At 36.8% G+C, this 18,690-nt stretch overlaps 1 protein-coding gene across 5 annotated transcripts in view; it reads left to right on the top strand.

Annotated features, from left to right (window-relative positions):
• COBL (cordon-bleu WH2 repeat protein) overlaps positions 1-18,690 on the top strand; it is a 160,006-nt gene that overhangs the window by 82,469 nt on the left and 58,847 nt on the right. For all 5 annotated transcript variants that reach the window (XM_064705575.1, XM_064705576.1, XM_064705577.1 and 2 more), the window contains one exon: positions 1,189-1,383. In XM_064705575.1, coding sequence (XP_064561645.1) covers positions 1,189-1,383 — 195 coding nt within the window. The remainder of the gene's footprint in view (positions 1-1,188; positions 1,384-18,690) is intronic.

The following is an 18,690-nucleotide window of genomic DNA, read 5'->3' as shown; positions in this document are numbered from 1 at the left end:
GGGAGAGTTTTGAAATTGTGGTAGCATGTTCTGTTGTGATAAGAACAGCATTATCAACCACGCTCATCAGCCTGTGTTTCCAGAAGAGCTATTCAGCTCCAGGTCATGGTGAGGTGGTATCAGTGGTGATTCCACAGAAGATATTTCTGGGAAGAAGTTACAGTCAAATAACTTAATTAAAAAGTAAAATCTTCAGTTTAATATAAAAGGTTCTCTTAATTAAAAAAAGGAGAAGGTGACTCAGATTTTGAGGGGGAAAAAAAAATCTTTTTGCAAGATTTTTATTAGCAAAGGAAAAAAATATGCTTAAATTGAATTTAAGCGTAAAGACTAAAGTTAAAATGCACATTTTGAAGAAATCCTAGTTCTAATCTTTTGTATTTGTAGATTTGCTACTATGTGACTGCATATGTTTCTGTTTGCATATTAATATAAAAATGTATTAAGATTCTGAAATCCATTAAACTTTTCCAATGATTTTATTAGTTTTTCAGTGAGAACTAAAGTAATTTTTAACAGTAAGGAAATTCTGAATTTTCTGTTTCTCCTTTCATTTGGGCCTGTTAGAATCCAGAGTGGTGTCTGTCAGTAGGACTTCTTTTCACCAAGTTAAATGGTTGTTTTCAGTAAGTTGTAAGTGATTATGTGTGATTGTGCATATAAATTGGAAATAGTTTAATGGCAGCAGAATTTCTCGTATGTAAATCTGCGGAGAAGACTCAGGTGAATCAGGGAGATTGATAACAAAATAGACAAGCCTGAGACACTGACAGCATTTTATTAATACAGTATTCTCATTTAAGAGTAAATCTTGCTTCCAGAAATGTGTAACACTTGTAATTTAAATGCAACTGCAAATGCATTTGGATAACTGTAATTATGAGTCTTGATGTGAGCTTTAAATTTTAAATAGCAAGCAGCAGCAGTGTTCCCATCAATACTACTGTTAAACCGCAGTAGGTGCTTATCGTGCCTCCTGTCTTATTAATACTGCCTGTAAGCTTTGTTCCAGTTGACCTTTGGAAGTTTCCAAAAGTTAGAGTTTGCAATTCAGCAGGTTTGGCAGAGGAACATACATGATTATTCATATCATTGTTTAAACGGTAACCAGATGTGTCTTGTTTTTCTTCTTTCTTTCCCATTGTTTTTAAAGAGTGATGTTAATCCAAGATGTTAATCCATTTACAGGGTTTTTCCACAGCACCAAATTCCCCTTCGGTGAATTCTCGTTCCAGTAGCCTGGATTCATCACTGTCCCTTGGTAACATCTCTGGAATGACAGCAAACCCAGAAGTGAAAAAGCGCAGAGCACCTCCTCCACCAGTTGCAACACCGGTATTGCCGAACGCGGAGGTGAGGGGACAAGAGAGGACAGCAGCACAGGTAACAGTGACACTGCTGGATGGGCTCCTTTGTTTGCTGTGCTGGGTACCATCCATCCCTTCAGCAGTCCTAAAGCCATTCACAGATATTTTGGTCGGCTGTTAGCTACAGCTGACCAAAACTGCCATCTTACAAGATAAAATTATCAAAGGTCTTAGTGTTTTGTACACATTTACTGAGCTCTCTTGAGACTGCCCCGAGCTTTCTGCCCTGTCAATAATCATTCTAAATCAGAAAAACTTTGTGAAGCAACATGCTAAGAGAAGGAGGATAACGAAAAAGTAAGGCAGAAAAGCTGGAAATTGTGTAAGGTATCCTTACTGACTCCGGCGCAGTCCTGGAGAAGAGGTGAAAGTTCTAACGAGTGACAAAAACCTTCAGCATACGGTTCTGTCCAGATACTTGTCAAGCTATCACCTGTTTCCAGTGCTGCCATGGGATACCAGATATCTACTCTGTTTTCTGAGTGACTGTGTGACCTTTTAAAGCAATGCTCTGGTTTTGTTTTTATAAAAGGTCACAGTTCCGCAGTACATTATTGAGAATTAAACAGAAATGGGGGGAAACCCTTCTGAGAACCTAAGTCTTTGAAAAGAATAGAGGTAAGGGAAGAAGAAATTGCTCTTGCTTTTATAGTGACACTCAGGTGTGTGTTACTAAACCTGCACAAGTCTTCTAGTTTCACCTGCAACTAATAGTAGTCTAAATTGTAGTCTAAATGTAAACTGTAAAAATCAGCATGTAAAGTTATATACAGATGCCAAAGAATAGTGCAAGGAACCAATATCACCAAAGCTGTGTAATGTGCTCTTACCTGCTCAGGGCCTGTCACCTCTACAGCAGACTGATCTTTGGAAAGCAAACTGTTCTAGTACAAAATGGAGTCAGAAAGGAATCTTTGACTTCACTACAGAGGAAATAGGAGAGGAGCCTCAATCTCACTCTCTTAATTATCTGCATTAAGGCATATGTTAAACGCCTTCTCAAGTGAAGCAGTCTGTAAAAACGTTGATGCACACTCTTGGTCAAGGATTGTGGCTTTTTATTTTCCCATTCTTAGGTTATCTAAGTGTGATTGCTGCAACATAGTAGTGTTTCATCTTTCAAAATTGGGATAGATGCCTTGAAGTAGCACTTATTTATAGATACAGCTGAAGAAAAATAACAGCATTTTTCTAGCAACACTTGTGCAATTTTTTCCTTAAAATTTCCTTTTGAAATTCCTATGAAAATATTTTATGAGGTTTCTTGCGTCCCCCAGAGTTAATGTGTTTAAGGTAAATACATCTTTTCATACAAAAATACTGTGGCATTCTGACTTCTGAGTTTATACTAGCAGGATAATGGCAGACTACATTATTCTGCCATTCTCCTTGGCTGATCTCCTTGCAGTATGGCATTGAGATTCTAAATTGCGATGTACAATTACACTGCAAATCTAAACTCTCCTTAAACATACTAACATTTCTATTTTCAGCATTAGGTTAAATAGGCTAAAATGCTGGTTTTCTGAAGCCAAGAGTAGAAAAGTCTGGTTTATTTTTTGCAAGTAGTATACAGTACAGTATCAACTTCAAATTCTCTTAGTCTGAAGGAAAAGTTATGAGAAGAAGGGAAGAAGATGAAGGTTATGTCAGAGGATTTTCCATAACAGAGTTCATTTTGGGCAAAAGAAATGTCCTTTGTAGCTGACAAAGTCAGTGAAGACCACAGTAGTGGTTCAAGAGTGTATTTGGCTGCATTTGTTAAGTAAAGGACATCTTTCTGGAAATAATGGCCTAGGTGAAAATGTTAGAAAGTTATGGTGTGTTTCTGAAGCTCCCAGGCTGAAAGTTGCTCAAAGGCTGCCATATACTTTTAACAGGAATGGAGTAGAATGGAAATAAGGCACAAGTTCCATAAAGCAATCAAAAACTGAGGGAAGAAATTCATTATTCGGTATTACGGGGCAAAGTAGCAACGGAGATATTGTTTATAAGACAACCCAAATAGTTCCATTTTATCTACGTGCTGACAAGCCAGTTTGCTGTGAAAATAGAGTAAAAAATCTCAGGGTGTAAGTTTATTTCTTTAGTTTATGGGAAAGAATTAGCACTGATCTTTTTTTTAAGGAAGGACGTCAATTCCTTATTAATGGACTTCCTTCCATAAAAAGATAAGATGTTTGTTTAGAAAACTTTATTTATGTGCAACTGTTACTAACAGGAAGATCCTGCAAGAGGGGAACATGTTTGCTTCCAGTGAAGCTAGCACATTAATAGAAAATGAAAAGGTGATATTCTGAACTTTCAGAAGATTTTTTCTTTTTTATCTGTCTGGTTCCATAAAATTGTGTAGGAAATAAAGTAGTGTAGCTGTTATGAACACCTTTAACTTTCCAAACCAATAAGCCTGTTATTTTTAACCCATTGTTATGTTCCAGGTATAAATAATTCTTTAGAGTTATATATATCTCATCTCCCTGCTTAGTGGTCCCAAACAAAAATTTCCATGTGTATGAAGACTGGGGTGTTTTAGTTTATGATGTACATTTAGATTTTCTCCACTCATTTTTCTGCATAGGGGACTTATTGCAATATAATTTTACTGTCCTACAGCTTTTGTTCCTGTAGGGCTTAGGGTAATTTATCTCCTTGTGGATAAGGTCCCTGCAGTAAATTTATTTACTTTTTAGTGAAACAACATTAGTTTTCCATATCTATTTAAAGGTAGTGTTCCCTCTGTAACTGTTCTAAATCTACCCTAGAAAATATTAATGTCTGTTCAGAGTGTGCTGAACATGCACTAAGTAGTTTGCATAGGAGTTTGCAGAGTCAAAGAAAGGAGTCTACAGATTTCTTCCCTGGAGACTTCACCCCTGTTTTTCTTAAACATTTTCCAAATGATGCTATTTAGAATAATGAGAAGTCACTTGAAAAAATAATCTTCGAAATGCTAGGGTATATAGCAATTCCAGGACAAAATCCAGGAGGTTTGATGCTTACAAAGCAAGGAGGTCCTCTCCTTTCTTAAGCTGCATTTTTAGAAGGTTGTATTAAAAACCAACAAATTTTTCAGATATATTTATTTCAGATTTATTTGTGTTGTTTCCTAGCTATTGACAAACTAATATATAGTATACTGTGGGTTTTTGCCCTGCTTTTTACATTCCTCTCTTCTCCGTGTAGATCTCAGTGTTGGATTGCTGAGGATGGTTGTTGACACTGAATTATTGGTCAAGACCATATTTTAGAGCAGAATGCTTGGACCCAGTATTTGATCAAGGCTGATATTTTCTCACCAATTATAACGGACTCATTGAAGAGTCTTACTCACCTGAACAAAAAGGCAAGAGAGACAAAAGAGAGCCACAGCCACTCTCATAATTTCTGGCAGTTTTCTTTCCCATTGTCCATAGTTAAAATAAACCAATTCTATGCCCTAATGAGAAGTTTGAATTTAAGAAAATTATTATAATGTGAAAAAATGTAAATGAGATTTTCTTATCTTTCCTGGAGAAAATAAGATACACTAAAAATTTGCCAAATGTCTTGCTTATGTAGAAGATATTTTCAGTAATTGCTATGTTTCTGCCATCTTCATTGATGGTCACTTTTACTGACCACCACATAGGGTGCTCATCTCCGTCTCCCTCTATGCTGGACATAGCAGCCTCCTGCAAAGTATGCTGCCAGTGCATATTGCACTTGAAAGAGTGATGATTCTGCTGGCAGTCATTGACAGAAGTGTTGTAGAGGTGGCAGGACCCTGGCTTAGGCATCCTGTCCATTTTAGTAGCATTTTCATGCCTTTGGTAGGGTTGCTTTTCTCACAGCAGAATTCATGTTACAGTATTATTTACTGTCCTTTTATATTTAAACCAATAGAAATAGAATACACCAGGGATTGAAAACTTAGGTCCTCCCTTTGTGATTGAGCATACTAGCAAGGAGGAAAAATACTCCAGTGAAATGTCCTTTCTGGAAGCCATTGAATTTTTACCTATCTACAGGCACCCCTGAAACACTTGAAATGACGCTGCAGATGAGCACAGCATATAGTGAGAACATACCTGGAATTAATTCTGCCAGCAAGAACCACAGAATAATCTTCAAGCAGTAAAAATAAAGGAGAGGCAGTAAAGGAAATGTATGAATAATTTAATATTGGGATCATAATTAACATACTAATTTTTTTCAGTGTTATTAAACTGTAGACTCATGCAAATTTTTAGAATCAGTCCCTGAATTTTCAGTTCTTTAATTCCCCTTTTGTATGTGTGTATGCTACAGGTATGGACTTGGAAGCTTCTTGGAAGTGTGACTCATAATCTTCCTTAGAATTAAGATGTATTTTTAAATGGTGGCCAAGATTTTTAGAAATTGTTAGTTCAGCTGTCCATAATTAGGAAGTTGATTCTGGAGCTTGATGTTTTCTGAACTTTTAAGATGTCAGAAGCTACGTCTGGTTGCTCAGCAACTCAGTATCTGGCCACTGTGATTTTAATATCATACTATTTTCCAATGTGCCACCTTCTGTCACCAAAGGAATTTAAATTGAGGTTGTTAATACAAAAATCTGAGCAAAGCAAGAATTTTTTCCAGTAATGTCCCCCAAGCACAGCAGGTTTTTTTGCACAGTCATCTTTCATGCATTTTTGCACAAAGTGATAACCACTCATCCACCTTGCTTCTGTATAATCTTAATGCCACAGATTTGTGGTTAGCTGGCTGCAGGGATAATCTTGATTGATATGAAATCACACTGTTACTGTTGTTCTCCTCAGGTTTTCCAAATGACGTATTTCCCTGTGGCTGCAAATTAAGCCTTAAAGCCATGAGCACAAAGCATCCTGTAGAACAGTGTAGAGTAAGTTCTTGCCATGTACATCTGTGTCAGTATGGATGCCACCAGTAGAGCTGTCTGTGTGTCCTGTGAGTCCTGAATCTGCCTTGCCCCTGGGTAGTTCTAATAAATCTGATATTTGAAATAATAATACTACTGCAGTTGGCTTTCCCTCTGAGAAACAGCCAAGTCTTTAGGAAGAACCTGTGTTTGTCTGGATGGCAGCTTTTTTCCTCATAAATTTTCTTGAACTATGAGATTTGACTTTTTTAAGAGAAGCATGATAACAACAGTCTCTGCAGTTGTGGGAAGTTGAGGGACAGAAGAGTCACAGCTGAATGAGAGCACCTACCATGGCTTCTTACAGAACTGAGATTTATTGTAGCCAGCTGTCTAAAACCCACTTAATTAATGTCACCTATAGAAGCACAGTACTTATACCAGCTTCTTTTCATCTACTTCTTTTGTGCATCTGCTGCAATTTATTATTGTCTAAATTTCACTCTGATCAGAGTTCTGTGTCCCAAGAGGAACAGTTTCAAATTAGTTTAGATTTACCTGGTTGGTAGATCCTATTTTTAACAGAAAGTATTGCAGTCATACTTGGAGGGGTTTGTTTTTGTACTTAACTGCAGCAGGATACGTTTATGCTATAGGTATTTTCTTCTCTTCTACCACATACTTTATTTGACTTCTTCTGTATAAGATAATGGGCAGTTTGTGGGGGACATGTGACAGATGTATTCTGTTTTAATAAGAAGCCCAGAATCCAACAAAAGGGTGGATGGCTTCAGATTACTTATCTCCCTTTCATAGGTTACACCTAAACCAGAAATGTCTACTAGAAGTCAACAAGATATGAATGCATGCTTTTTTTATCATCTTTTAGAGAGGAAGGGAGGTTTCTCTTGACTCAAAGGTCTTCTGGGTGAGGTCTTCTCAACCTTTTTCTTATGACACATTTCCTTTCTCCCTTAAGTGTTCTGTGAATGTATTTTCATTTTGCTTTGTGGGTTTTTTTTTTTTTTTTCTGTGGAGCATCCAGAAGTCTCCTTTGAGAATAACAGATACATTTTTTCACATTCTGAGGAAGGATGCAATGAATCAGATTTTGCTGTAGGAAAAAGCTGTTTTTCAAAATGTGTCTTTTATTTCTACAACCTATTGTATCTTCTAGGTCACTTCTCAGGTTTTTATAAGTTCCCTGAAAACATGAAAGCAGGATTTATTCAGAACAAGGAGGAAGAACACTTACTGACTTTTTAATTTGTTTAAAATATTGATTTAAAGTTAGTTAATGACTGAATTTATATGCCTTTTTAATTGTTCTGATTTAAATTTTCTTTTTGTGCACAGAGGCCTGAAATGTGAATACTGCATGTTATTTTTAGAAGTGTCTTTGCCTTTGTTCATTAACTGAGGATGTCATGAGTGTTAGCTGTGATCTTCTCCAGTCTTTGTGGCAGACTTGTTAGAATTCTCAGGCAGTATGTGATATCTCTCAACAGCATTTTTCTGATGAGGCAGAGATATTGAATCTTTAATAAAGATGCTCTTTCTCGGGAACACTGTTCAAATGCCCAAGTTATGTATGCCTTAGAAAAGGAAGCTAGTTTTTTGTATTAGAGTTTGGATATAGGGTGCTGGAGTGCACTTTTTACTGCTGTATGATGCCAAATTAAGAGTAAGAGGCTGAGGACGTCTTATGTGATTGACATGGGGCAATGTTTTGATAAGGTCAAAGAGTAGCTATGTGTCTCTGTTAATTCAGATTAACAAATAATTATTGATAAACCAATTAAGAATGGAGATATTATTTGTTTTTATTTGTTTCTGTGTTTCACATCAAATTCATGTAGCAGTTGCTTATTTTGGATGTACAAGGCTGTAAATACTGCATGGTAAAAATTTTCCATTAGGCTTTTAGTTTTTGGGGGTTTTTTGTGCTTTTCTTCCAGTCATTCTGCCTGAAATTTTAGTTAGAAGCTAATTTATTTCATTTATGCATTCCTGTAGATGTTGAGAATTTGTGGATATCATGGGGTCTTTTGCCTCTGTTCACAGAACCATATCGAAATAATTTATTTTGTCGTACGCTTTAGCCAGAGTCTTTAGCCTGTTAGTCTGGGATGGTAAAACAGTTAAACTTGCTTGACATTTTTCACAGGTTAAGTGGTCTGGCACAGACAGATAATGACCATCAAGCTTGTCCAATAACAGAGATAAGGAGTGCACTTCAGTTCTTTGTCTGAGGAGTACATTGTAGTTCCTTTGTCTGAGCAGCAGGTGTGTGAAATATTCTCAAGATCATGCACCAGAGACTATACTGCTATTTGATGTAGGAAAGATTGTATAAAATAACTGGTCTGTAGTAAGTCTCCACTATGAAAAGCAAAGAAATAGAGAAAAAAAAATTACTGAATAATACTGCTAAATGCTGCCAAGGCCACATTCTGGCATGAAGAAGTTCAGAAAAAATAGGTGAAAGATATAATTGCTGTTTGGAAAGTGTAAGAGAAATAAAAAAAACCACACACAAAAAAAAAAAAACACCAAAAAAATCAAAAACCAAGCCTCCTTAGGGGGTTTATATGCTGACAAAATTACTGAAAATATAATAGAGAATTTAACCAGTTGGCATCTTTATAAAGATAGTGAACGGGGTAAATGTAGCTTTAGTAAAATAGAAACGCTACTCTACAGGGTTTTTTTCCTTAGAGTGATCTTGATGCATTCAGCAAGCAGATGGATGTAATCTGGTTGATACAGTCTGTCTGGTTTTCCACAAAGCTTCCAAGTTCCCTCATCAAGAATTTTATAAGGGAACCAAGTCTCAGTTCTATAATAAATAAGGTCATCTAACTCTTAAACAACAGACACAAAAGAAAAGAAGAGAGAGATTGCAGGTTAGGACTAAGGGATCTGCTTATCTAGTGGTGAAATGTTGCAGAAGCCTTGGAGTATTTGACCATCCATGTCAATCATATTAAGAAATGATTGAAAACATTGAAAAAGAAAACAGTGAGAAATTTTGTTGCTCCCACTTGGATTATCTGGACAGCAAGGACCAAGACTGAGTACAAAGAGCAACAGTTAGAAGACCTTATGAGACTGTGCACTGGGAGCACTTGCAGATGGAAGTAGTTATATTCAGTGTGGGGAAGGGTGAAGTGGTATACATGAGAAAAGACCACTCTTAATTTTTCCTAAGACCTTGTAAGATACTGATCTCTCTGCTGGCAGTATCTGATTAGGAATATTTTAGGATCAGATTAGATTCTTATTCTTAAAAAGTCATCTCCAAGCTCAATAGCAATCAAAAAAGGAAATCAAATTAGGATTAGCATTTTAGGAGAGGAAAAATGGGTAAAAAATATTGGTTTATTACACCTCTACATTATGAGCTGGTTTATGCCATCTTAAATATTACAACAGTGTTCTCCTTGCTTCAGAAGGATATTACAAAATAGGATGAGACTCATGGAAAAACATCAAGGGTGATCAAAGTTGTGGGGTAGTTTAGTACAGGGTCAATGGTGCAACTTAAGTAAACCATGATCCTTCATCTTGAAAAAGTCACTGAAGACTATGGATAAAGATTTGTCTTTTCAGCCAGCCATTGTAAGAGCATTTGGAGCTAATAGGAAACAGGCAAACTCCCAAAGTCAAAGCACATGGGTCTTCATTGACTTGGTGCACCAAGGTTGTTATGGATACTAAAAGTTTACATGGGCTTAAGAGGAGACTGGACAAATGCTGCAAGAATGACAAATTCATTATGAATTTTGAAAGATAAATCACATCAGGGAGTCCATAAAATGAAGTTTGTTGGTGGCAACAAAAGTGTTTGCGAGAAGGTAGTATTAAACATACCTTTCCTCTTCTTTTGCTATCCTGTAGGTACGTGCCACAGTCTAACAGAGAAGCATGAGCAGAACCCTTGATCTAACACATGCAGCTATTTTTGGAGAATACTGAAGAGAGTCATACTCAAATGATTGTCTCATATAATCTGATATCACTCCAGAAAAGTCACTGGCAGCATACACAATGACTTCACTAGGTCTTCTTATCAGTGGTAATTTGATGACCAGAAAAACATGTTTCTCATTAAAAACAGAAACAGCTGCCTCTGATTGCTATTCCCAGTCATCAGTCTTTGTTTTTAAGTACAAAGCTGCATTTGCAGAATGGAGCTGGAAGTTTTGTCAGTAAATCATAGGACCAATAAGAATTTTGCACCATGAACCCTAAAGCAACTTGCCTGGTATGTGTTTTATGACTTGGTAGTGTGACAGCAGGATCAGAGCCCCACAGGACTCTGAGGGTCGTATTTGCAGGCCCCTTGGGCTGCTCCTCAAAATTCTGAGATGTACTTGTACAGCTCATATTACAGGTGACTGGGAGCTGTATGGGTGATGTCCAGTGGACTCTACAAGACATGTGCCTTTCACTGACAAAGTAAAAAGCAGCATGAAGGATGTGATCCCTTTGCATTTCAAATCAGTATCTGATCCAGGTGCGTGTGAGATATACTCTCTAGGTTGCAGGTCTCTGAGCAAGGAACTGTTGAGACATTTCTGTCTTGTGCAGTGACGGGGCTATTGTTTTACTTAGAAAATGATGATATTTCTACCCTTAAGGAGATAGAAAGTCAATCTCTTTGGGTGCTCCCTCCATCTGTCCACTTTTGGTAATATATTTAAGAGTATATAAGGGTGGAGCTTTTCTTAATGACTTTCACTTAATGGCCTTGTCAAAAAAAGCCATGTACAAATTGTTGCCCTTCACAGACATAAAATTTTGTGATGAGATGAGACACATTAGGTTTTATAGAAACAATTGTCTCTGTAAGCAATCATAAACCTGAAAGGTTTTATGAATTTCATATTTCCACTGGAGCTGAACCTGGCTAGTGCTATCCTAGTGTACAGACCATTATCAAGGTGTACAGAATCAAGAAACAAGAGTGAGCAGTAAAAAAGGCTGTGGTCTTTAAAATGCCCTATACCATGGTACATGACTAAGAAATTAAACCTCAACAATTCATTTCCAATTTGAAGGTGTTTTGTTCATTTTTTAAAGAGCTTTAAACATGACATTCAGTTATCTGAATGAGAAATATCCAGACTTTTTTATGTTTTACAAAACAGTAATCAGATAGCAAAGATGAAGCCAGCTGACAGCACATCAGATAATGTTTGCTGTGCAGTTTGGAGGCTTAATTTATCTAACAGCTGCACTTTGGCTTGGATAAATGATGTAGGCTTAAATTAAAAGAAAAGAGTAAAGTGCAATGATGGCTGAAGGCTTATCTTGCTGTCATGTAAAGCATAAAATTTAGGAAGGCTAAAAAAAGCTGCTACAGAAAGGGAGTAATTTGTACTTCTTTTTATGATAGAAACAGTTCCAAAAATTAATTCTGGTGTATGCGCACTTAAACACATTTATTCTTTTAACATAGTTATTAAAAACTACAGCTTAAATGATACATGCAGTGTAGTGACTGCTTTCTCAGCATCTCCAAAGAGTATCAGTTAAAGGTATGTTGTATTTTAATAATGTATTACAGAATTTTCCTCTGTATACCTCTAAAGAAATTCTGTTGTTTCAGTCCAAATTCCTACCCATCCTCTTTATTGGTCCTAATGCTCAACTTCATGTTACTGCACATTTATTCACTAACAGCATGTGTCTCATTAAAAAAAAAGAGAGTGGCAGAAAGCATTTTAATAAAATGGCAACTCTTTTTTTAGACAGCCAACTTATTTTCCATTAGCTTTTTTGTCCCTCCTTTTCTTTGAACTCTTTTTTTCTGTAATTTGAAATAGAGTAAGGTGTCACAGTGTGATGAATTATTTAAAAAGAGTCTAAGCTTTCTCAGTCTAGAAGCAATTAACTACATCTGATTATATTTTTTCCTCAAGTTTGGCCAGTAAGAACTAGGAACTAGTTCAGAATTTCAGTAGAGGTTTTTGTGTTAATGAGAAGGTACAGCCTCTCAGAAGTGCAGTTGGAGATAAGACTCATTTTGCAACAACCCTTTGAGAAAATCTTTACTCAGGTAATGTTCACAGTCAATTAGCAGGTTTTACACCAGAAGAAGTTAAAATTTTGAGGTCTACTTTAAAATTATGCATTTTTACATTGTAAGAGGAATCCACTGTGTGGAGGTTTTTTGCAGTTTCAGAAATAGGTGTTTTGCAACTTTGTCCAGGAAATAGAAGCAGTGTCAGTTCAGTGGTGACTTAAATTGCTTACCTGCTTTAACTGAAGACTGGACTTTGTGAAGTGCTGAGTGCTTCCCAATTTGACTTGGATAGGCTGTTACTTTAGAGGGATTGGAGAATGTAATTATAAAAATTTGCAAGGTTCCTCCATGGTCTACTTTCCTGTTTTTTGAAAAGTACTATAGTCTTGCATTCTAACGTGTGTACCTGTAACCTCTGAATTGACATCACAGTTGGAGTTACCTGGTGATGTTTAATATATATGCAAGAACACAAGCAAAGTAAGCTTACAATGTCTTTACATTACAATTTAACATACATAGCATTATAATCATGCAAAAATGCAAGATTTGTTTGGCAGGAGTACTTCCATTTTTTTTCAAGAAAACATATGTCTTGAGAGTTGAATCCTTGAATTATGTGCAAGGAGAATTCCTGGAATAGTCTTTTTTCCAGCATCAATAGCATTCTTGATCTTTTGCAATAATCCAGTTGCTTCTGGCTGTGAGTTCATGGTTGAGTTGCCAACTGTTTCTGAACAAACTATACTACCTGCCTTGGGAATGATACCACAACTTACCATCTGGTGAGATCATGATAGCATCGATTGACCTCCACATGTGGTCTCTGTCAAGCATTTCATTGAAAACTGGCAAGACATTGGGGCCGGAACATACTGTTCTATGCAGCCCTGAATTTTGGCAGGGTTGCAATGCTCAGTAAGTAAACTTCATCTGGCTTGCAAGTCTCAGACAAATAGAACAGGCTGATGTCATCGTAAGCTTTAACTCTCATTAAAGAAGAAAGTATGTGTCAAGTAATTATGAGGCTTTGTTGGGCACGGTATTTAGGGGAACTTAATAGACAAAGATCATTTTGAGCAGCGAGACTTCTGAAGAGCTGGCATTCAATGAGCGATGAAAAATGACCCTAGCACTGTGCTTAATTTAGAAACTGGGTTTGCATCACTTTTCAGACTTTGTTTCTAACTCCACCTTACACAGATCCTAAATTAAAAATTGAAAAATTAACAAAGTATGTGCTGTGTCAATCAGGTTTAATTCTATGGCTTAATAATATAGTCTTTGTTTAGCCAAATAAGAAAATAAGAGAAAACATCATAGGTATAATAATTAAAAAAAAAAAAAAAGTTCTCTGCTATTTCAAGCTATTTTACACAGAATCATGGAATTCTTAGGGATGGAAGGGACAGCTGGAGATCATCCAGTCTGACCCCTCTGCCAAGGCAGGATCCCCTAGAGCAGGTTACACAGGAATACATGCACAGGGGTTTTGCCCCAGACAGGAAGGCTCCACAACCTCCCTGGACAAGCAGTTCTAGTGCTCTGCCACTCTCAAGGTAAAGTTCTTCCTCATGTTAAGGTGCAACTTTGTGTGTTTCAGTTTGCGGCCATTGCTCCTCATCCTGTCACAGGGCACCACTGAAAAGAGTCTGCCACCATCCTCTTTAAAGTTGCCATCGGTCACTTGGAGAAGTAGGCATCTCTTTTTTTTTTTTTTTTTGCAGTATGCCTGTCTTAATGAGAATATGATTTCTGATTTCTCACCTCCTGAGACCCAGTAGACAACCCCTGAGTCCTGCTCAGCTCTATGTTGCTGACACTTCCAGGTGTGGCTAACAACCAGTGTGCCATGATGGGGTCCTCAAACTAGTCATCATAGCAGAATCTATTTGTAATTTTGGATAATAAAATTTAATGCTTGTGGGCAATACCTTGATGTAGAGCCATGTTATGCTACAGTCCTAGTAATAGATCTGATTGACACTGTGGTACCACTTTGTTCTTCCCCCCTCTTCCTGCCTTTAGGTTGTGGAAATTCAGGGGCTTTTGGCAGGTGTTCATAAGTGCTGGAGAGAACTTGGCTTTAGTAGGATTTTGAAGGGAGCAGTGGGAAGGCATGGCACAAACAAGGTGATTGCTAAGGGTCCCTTCTAACCCAAGCCATTCCATGGATCTATCAAATGGGAAAGGAATCAGAAACTATCACGGAACTTGCTGCCTAAACCGTGTTACCCATGCTTTCTGTGTGCCTGCAGAAGGAGAAGGCTGATAGAAGGGGGTAGAACACTGGAAATAATCAGATATTGTTTTCTCTAAATTGAGAAGACTGCCAAGGTGATTGCCTAGGACTTAGTGCTAAGCCCTAGAAATTTAATTTGGCTATCTCTACACAAGGAAATTGACAATTAACAAAACAAATGAACATTATTAAGAGTGTAAGATGTTAATTGTATAGTTCTAACTAAAAAGATGTGCACAAATATGAGATTAAAATCTGGAGGTCAATTTTGCTTTTTTGTAAACTTCTGTAGAGGAGAAATGAATATTGGTTTTTAGTGGTTTTAAAATGATTTTTAAGTGTTTGAGGGGTTCTTGTTGGTTCCCCCCCCCAATGAAGACATAAATGAGGAAAATTACATTGTATTCTGAGAAACAGAGGAAGTTCAATTCTTTGCCAAAGCAAACATCCGCAGACTTGTGTAGTCTACATGTTTCAATGCATGTGAAAATATTTGGTGTTGTAGAGTGATTTCCTTGAGTGGAAATAATGCTGCAGCTAGAAATGAGATTTTGCAAAGAAGGAAATCATAGCTATCTTAGTAATTCAACATCTCAGATTTGTTTATGGATAGTTTCCTGTCTGACACATTTAACTGAACAAGTTAAAGGGTTTAAGGATTAAAATGGCATTAATTTTTAACTGTCCTTGACAGTGACATTTCACAAAGGGTGTGTTCTATAAAAACAGATGGAAAAATGAGCTTGCCCCTTCACCTTGTACTGGCTTTCTTGTGTTAACTGATTTAGCTTTCTGTCACCAAACAGCCGAGTATTCAAGGACATACTTGCCTTTTGTCTTCTTCATTTTGTGAATAAAATAGCACAAGAACATAGAAATTTCTATGAAATCCAGTAGTAGTAAGCTTTTATCTTTTATTAAGGCTGAGGTGTTTTTGCAGTCAGAGCTTGATTTTTGATAATCAATATTAAATTCTGTTATAAAATTCTGTTTAACACCAAAGTTATATAATTTTTAAAAATAATCTGAAATTAGGCATTATGGGCAAAATTATGCAAAATAGTGTGATATGTGATGAAAATAGTGTGATATGTGATTAAAATATAAATGGTGTGGTTCTTTTCAGTAGGCAGATGCAGTTTGCACTCTAGTTCTAAGACAGATTTCCCACAGTGCCTGAGCCCTTCCAGCAGCAGAGCAGCTCAGAAGCTGAGGCAGGGAGTACAGCTGCTGGTACAGGAGCACAGCTGGGATGCAGCCATCGGGTGAGACAGACACCTGCAGAGCACAGGGAAGCACAGTGCAGAGTTTCAAAGTCGGGAGGAAGCTCCCTTCTTAGAAAGGGATAGTTGTCAGGACTGAAATATGGTCATACTGTTCCTTGAGTTGCTTGCTGTTCTTGTGGACTTAAACTCAAGTTGGCAGTAGCTTGGGAGTCTCCCATCTAAATCTGTTCCCCAGGAGAGTGATGTGTCCAGAGTTTCACAAGCTGTCAGGTCTGGTCAGTCCAAATATCAGTCCTGCTATCCCAGCATACATACTCATATGTCTGACTTAAAGCTAAGCCTATTTTTATTAATTTTATTGCCCGGCTTTGAGATCCAACACATCAACATGAATGGAAGTAAAATGACCAATGCAGAGAAACTCTTTGCTAATTCCTAAAGTGTAGTTATTCCTGTGCATTTTACCAAATTGCAAGTTTTCCAAATGATACCCTATTTAAAAGTGTTTCAATGTGCTAGATTTTTTATTATCTTTTTGTCTGTTGTTTTGGTAATGTGCTGTTGTATTGCATGGTATCCTAGTAAATATTTTAAATAACGCACACAAATGCATTCTTCACAGTAAGGACACGCTTCTGGGGAGACATCAGCCTGCTGCCTTTGAATGCAGTTTCTAATATACTTGTGTTTTAGTGCACTTGTGTACTTATGGATTAAGCATTCATCTTTTAATCAAATGAAGCAGAATGCTACCCAATAAGGAAAGAAGGTAGAGAAGTTCAGTGCTGAATAGACTTCATTTTATTCAATGAAGCTTAAAGTGGTCAGCCTCATTAGCTCAGTTGCCCAGTTTTGAGAGCTCATTGAATTTTCCTTTGTTAGTATATGCCAGTGAAAAGTCTAATGATGTATGACCTGTCCAGGGAATATTAGGCACATGAGTAAATGTTGTATAAGACGCATTAATGTTCAGTTGGGACTTCTTGTGGTTTCTAGTTCTAGGCATGTTGAAGCCTCTTTTGCCCTGTGAAAATGCAGAATCAGCTGTGCAGGAGAGCTTTTATATCATCAAGTTTAGTGGACAGATTTATGTCTCCATTCTGCCGCTGAAAGATTTATCTGTCTGATTTTCCTAGAGCAACTCTTCTTGGATCAAAATATTTTCTTCTCAACTGCTTTAAGTTATGTCATAGTAATATGTCTTTCAATCTAAACCCATAAATCTTACATACCAATCTACTACTTGTCTTTCATAGAATATTATAAAGGATTAGTGCAGTTATATAAAGAATTTAAAGTCAATTAATGAAACATGCATTGTTTTTTCTTTTAGAATTCTTGTAAAATGGTTCTTAATTAAATCAAGATTTCTTAAATTTTTTTTGCAGGGGAAGAGGTTTGAGATGGTCCCGCACATAGTTTGGGATGATACTGTTGTTTGTTCACTTACAGCTTAGCTCTGGAGATTTTTTTCCTGTTTGAGTTGCATTTAAACATTTTTGAAATTCAATAGGCTCTCTGACCCCACACAATACCATGGCCAGCAGGTGTATCAGAATCTGGCTCACTTAAATCAGCATGTGTGTCTGGTCAGTGTGGGATGATGGAACCACTTCGTAATGAGGGTGTGCTGGTGATTGACTCCATGTGTCCTTTTTCCAGTTCTTTTTCTTTACTTCCAAAAATAATTTCTGTAGTCATTCACCGTTTCCATGATTAAGACAATCTGTATACAAATTAGCCAATTCCTGTATAAAACAATAAAAGGTCCTGATGTGTAACATTGCATAAAAAGGAGAAAGAGGCAAGAGATTAAAAGGACTTTCTTCACACATATCATATGCTATAGAGTTATTTATTTGCATATGCCCAACAATAATCTGGCATCCCTTATAAGCAATTCTTATTCCAGACATGATTCTATTGCTGATACATCTCTATAATCTGTAGCTGTGTTTCTTGAGCAGGAAGAAAATTGCTTTAAGGAGAATTATATTAAATATCGAGACTGGAAAATTCTTAGGTTTTTAAGAATTGTCCCTTTCTATGGCAAAATGATAGGAGTGATAGTAAAAGGAAAAATCTGTTGCCATAGGACAAATGTTTCTTGTAGTGTTTATAAAAAATACTGGAAAGACTGGCTTAGATTTTGAAACACAAACTATGCAAATTAACGGTGCTGTTTCTGGCTTACAGAGAAGGCTCAGTTTTAGGAGCCATAAACCTGCAGTGAATTTGGGCCCAGTTGGGTCTGTGGATTACAGAAAGTTGGCATTGACCACTGATTAGTACTTTTATAAATCAACATTTCTGTTAGAAAGTTTAAAAGGGGAGGGCTGACAAATACAAAACTAGTGTCTGGCCTGTAAATAGAGGACAGGCAAGGCAAAGGAATAGAGCTCACACTGGAATTTTATCTGAGAACCTCCTTGTCTTTGAATGCTAGCTGAATTTTCAGTAGTGGTGACTTTTGTTTCCTTGGGCCTCCTTTAATAATTTTCATTATTTCGTATTCATTGCAATCTGACCCAAAGAAAGTAGTTGACCTCTACACATAAAGAAACTTAAACTCAGTTTACACATACACTCTCACAGTGTCCACAGGTTGTTTGCAAGTGGGCTGACTGTGAAATGCTACTGATTGAAAATTTCAAGGATTGCCCTTATAGGATTCTTTTCTACACAATTTTGACAATTAACCTCCCCATGATGCTGTTGTTTTGCTCTAAATATATTTTCAAATCTTATCTTATCAAATTTTGTTAAGTATGTTGAGTTTTCACAGTAGGAAAACAAATTCAGCACTTTGCTCAGATAGTTTGTACGCAATGTTGGAAGTATTTTTCAAAGAGCCTGTGAGCCCTGAATGTGATGACTTTTTTTATTTTGTTTTCATTTTATTTTAATTATTCTATGTTATCTTATCAGTAGGGGAAGAGAAACTGGGCTATTTTTCAGATTTGGGTCATTTTGACCTCTTTTAT

The sequence above is a fragment of the Zonotrichia leucophrys genome, chromosome 2 (assembly GCF_028769735.1).
Source record: "Zonotrichia leucophrys gambelii isolate GWCS_2022_RI chromosome 2, RI_Zleu_2.0, whole genome shotgun sequence".
Lineage (NCBI taxonomy): Eukaryota > Metazoa > Chordata > Aves > Passeriformes > Passerellidae > Zonotrichia > Zonotrichia leucophrys.
This window is presented reverse-complemented; position numbering and strand designations above follow the sequence as displayed.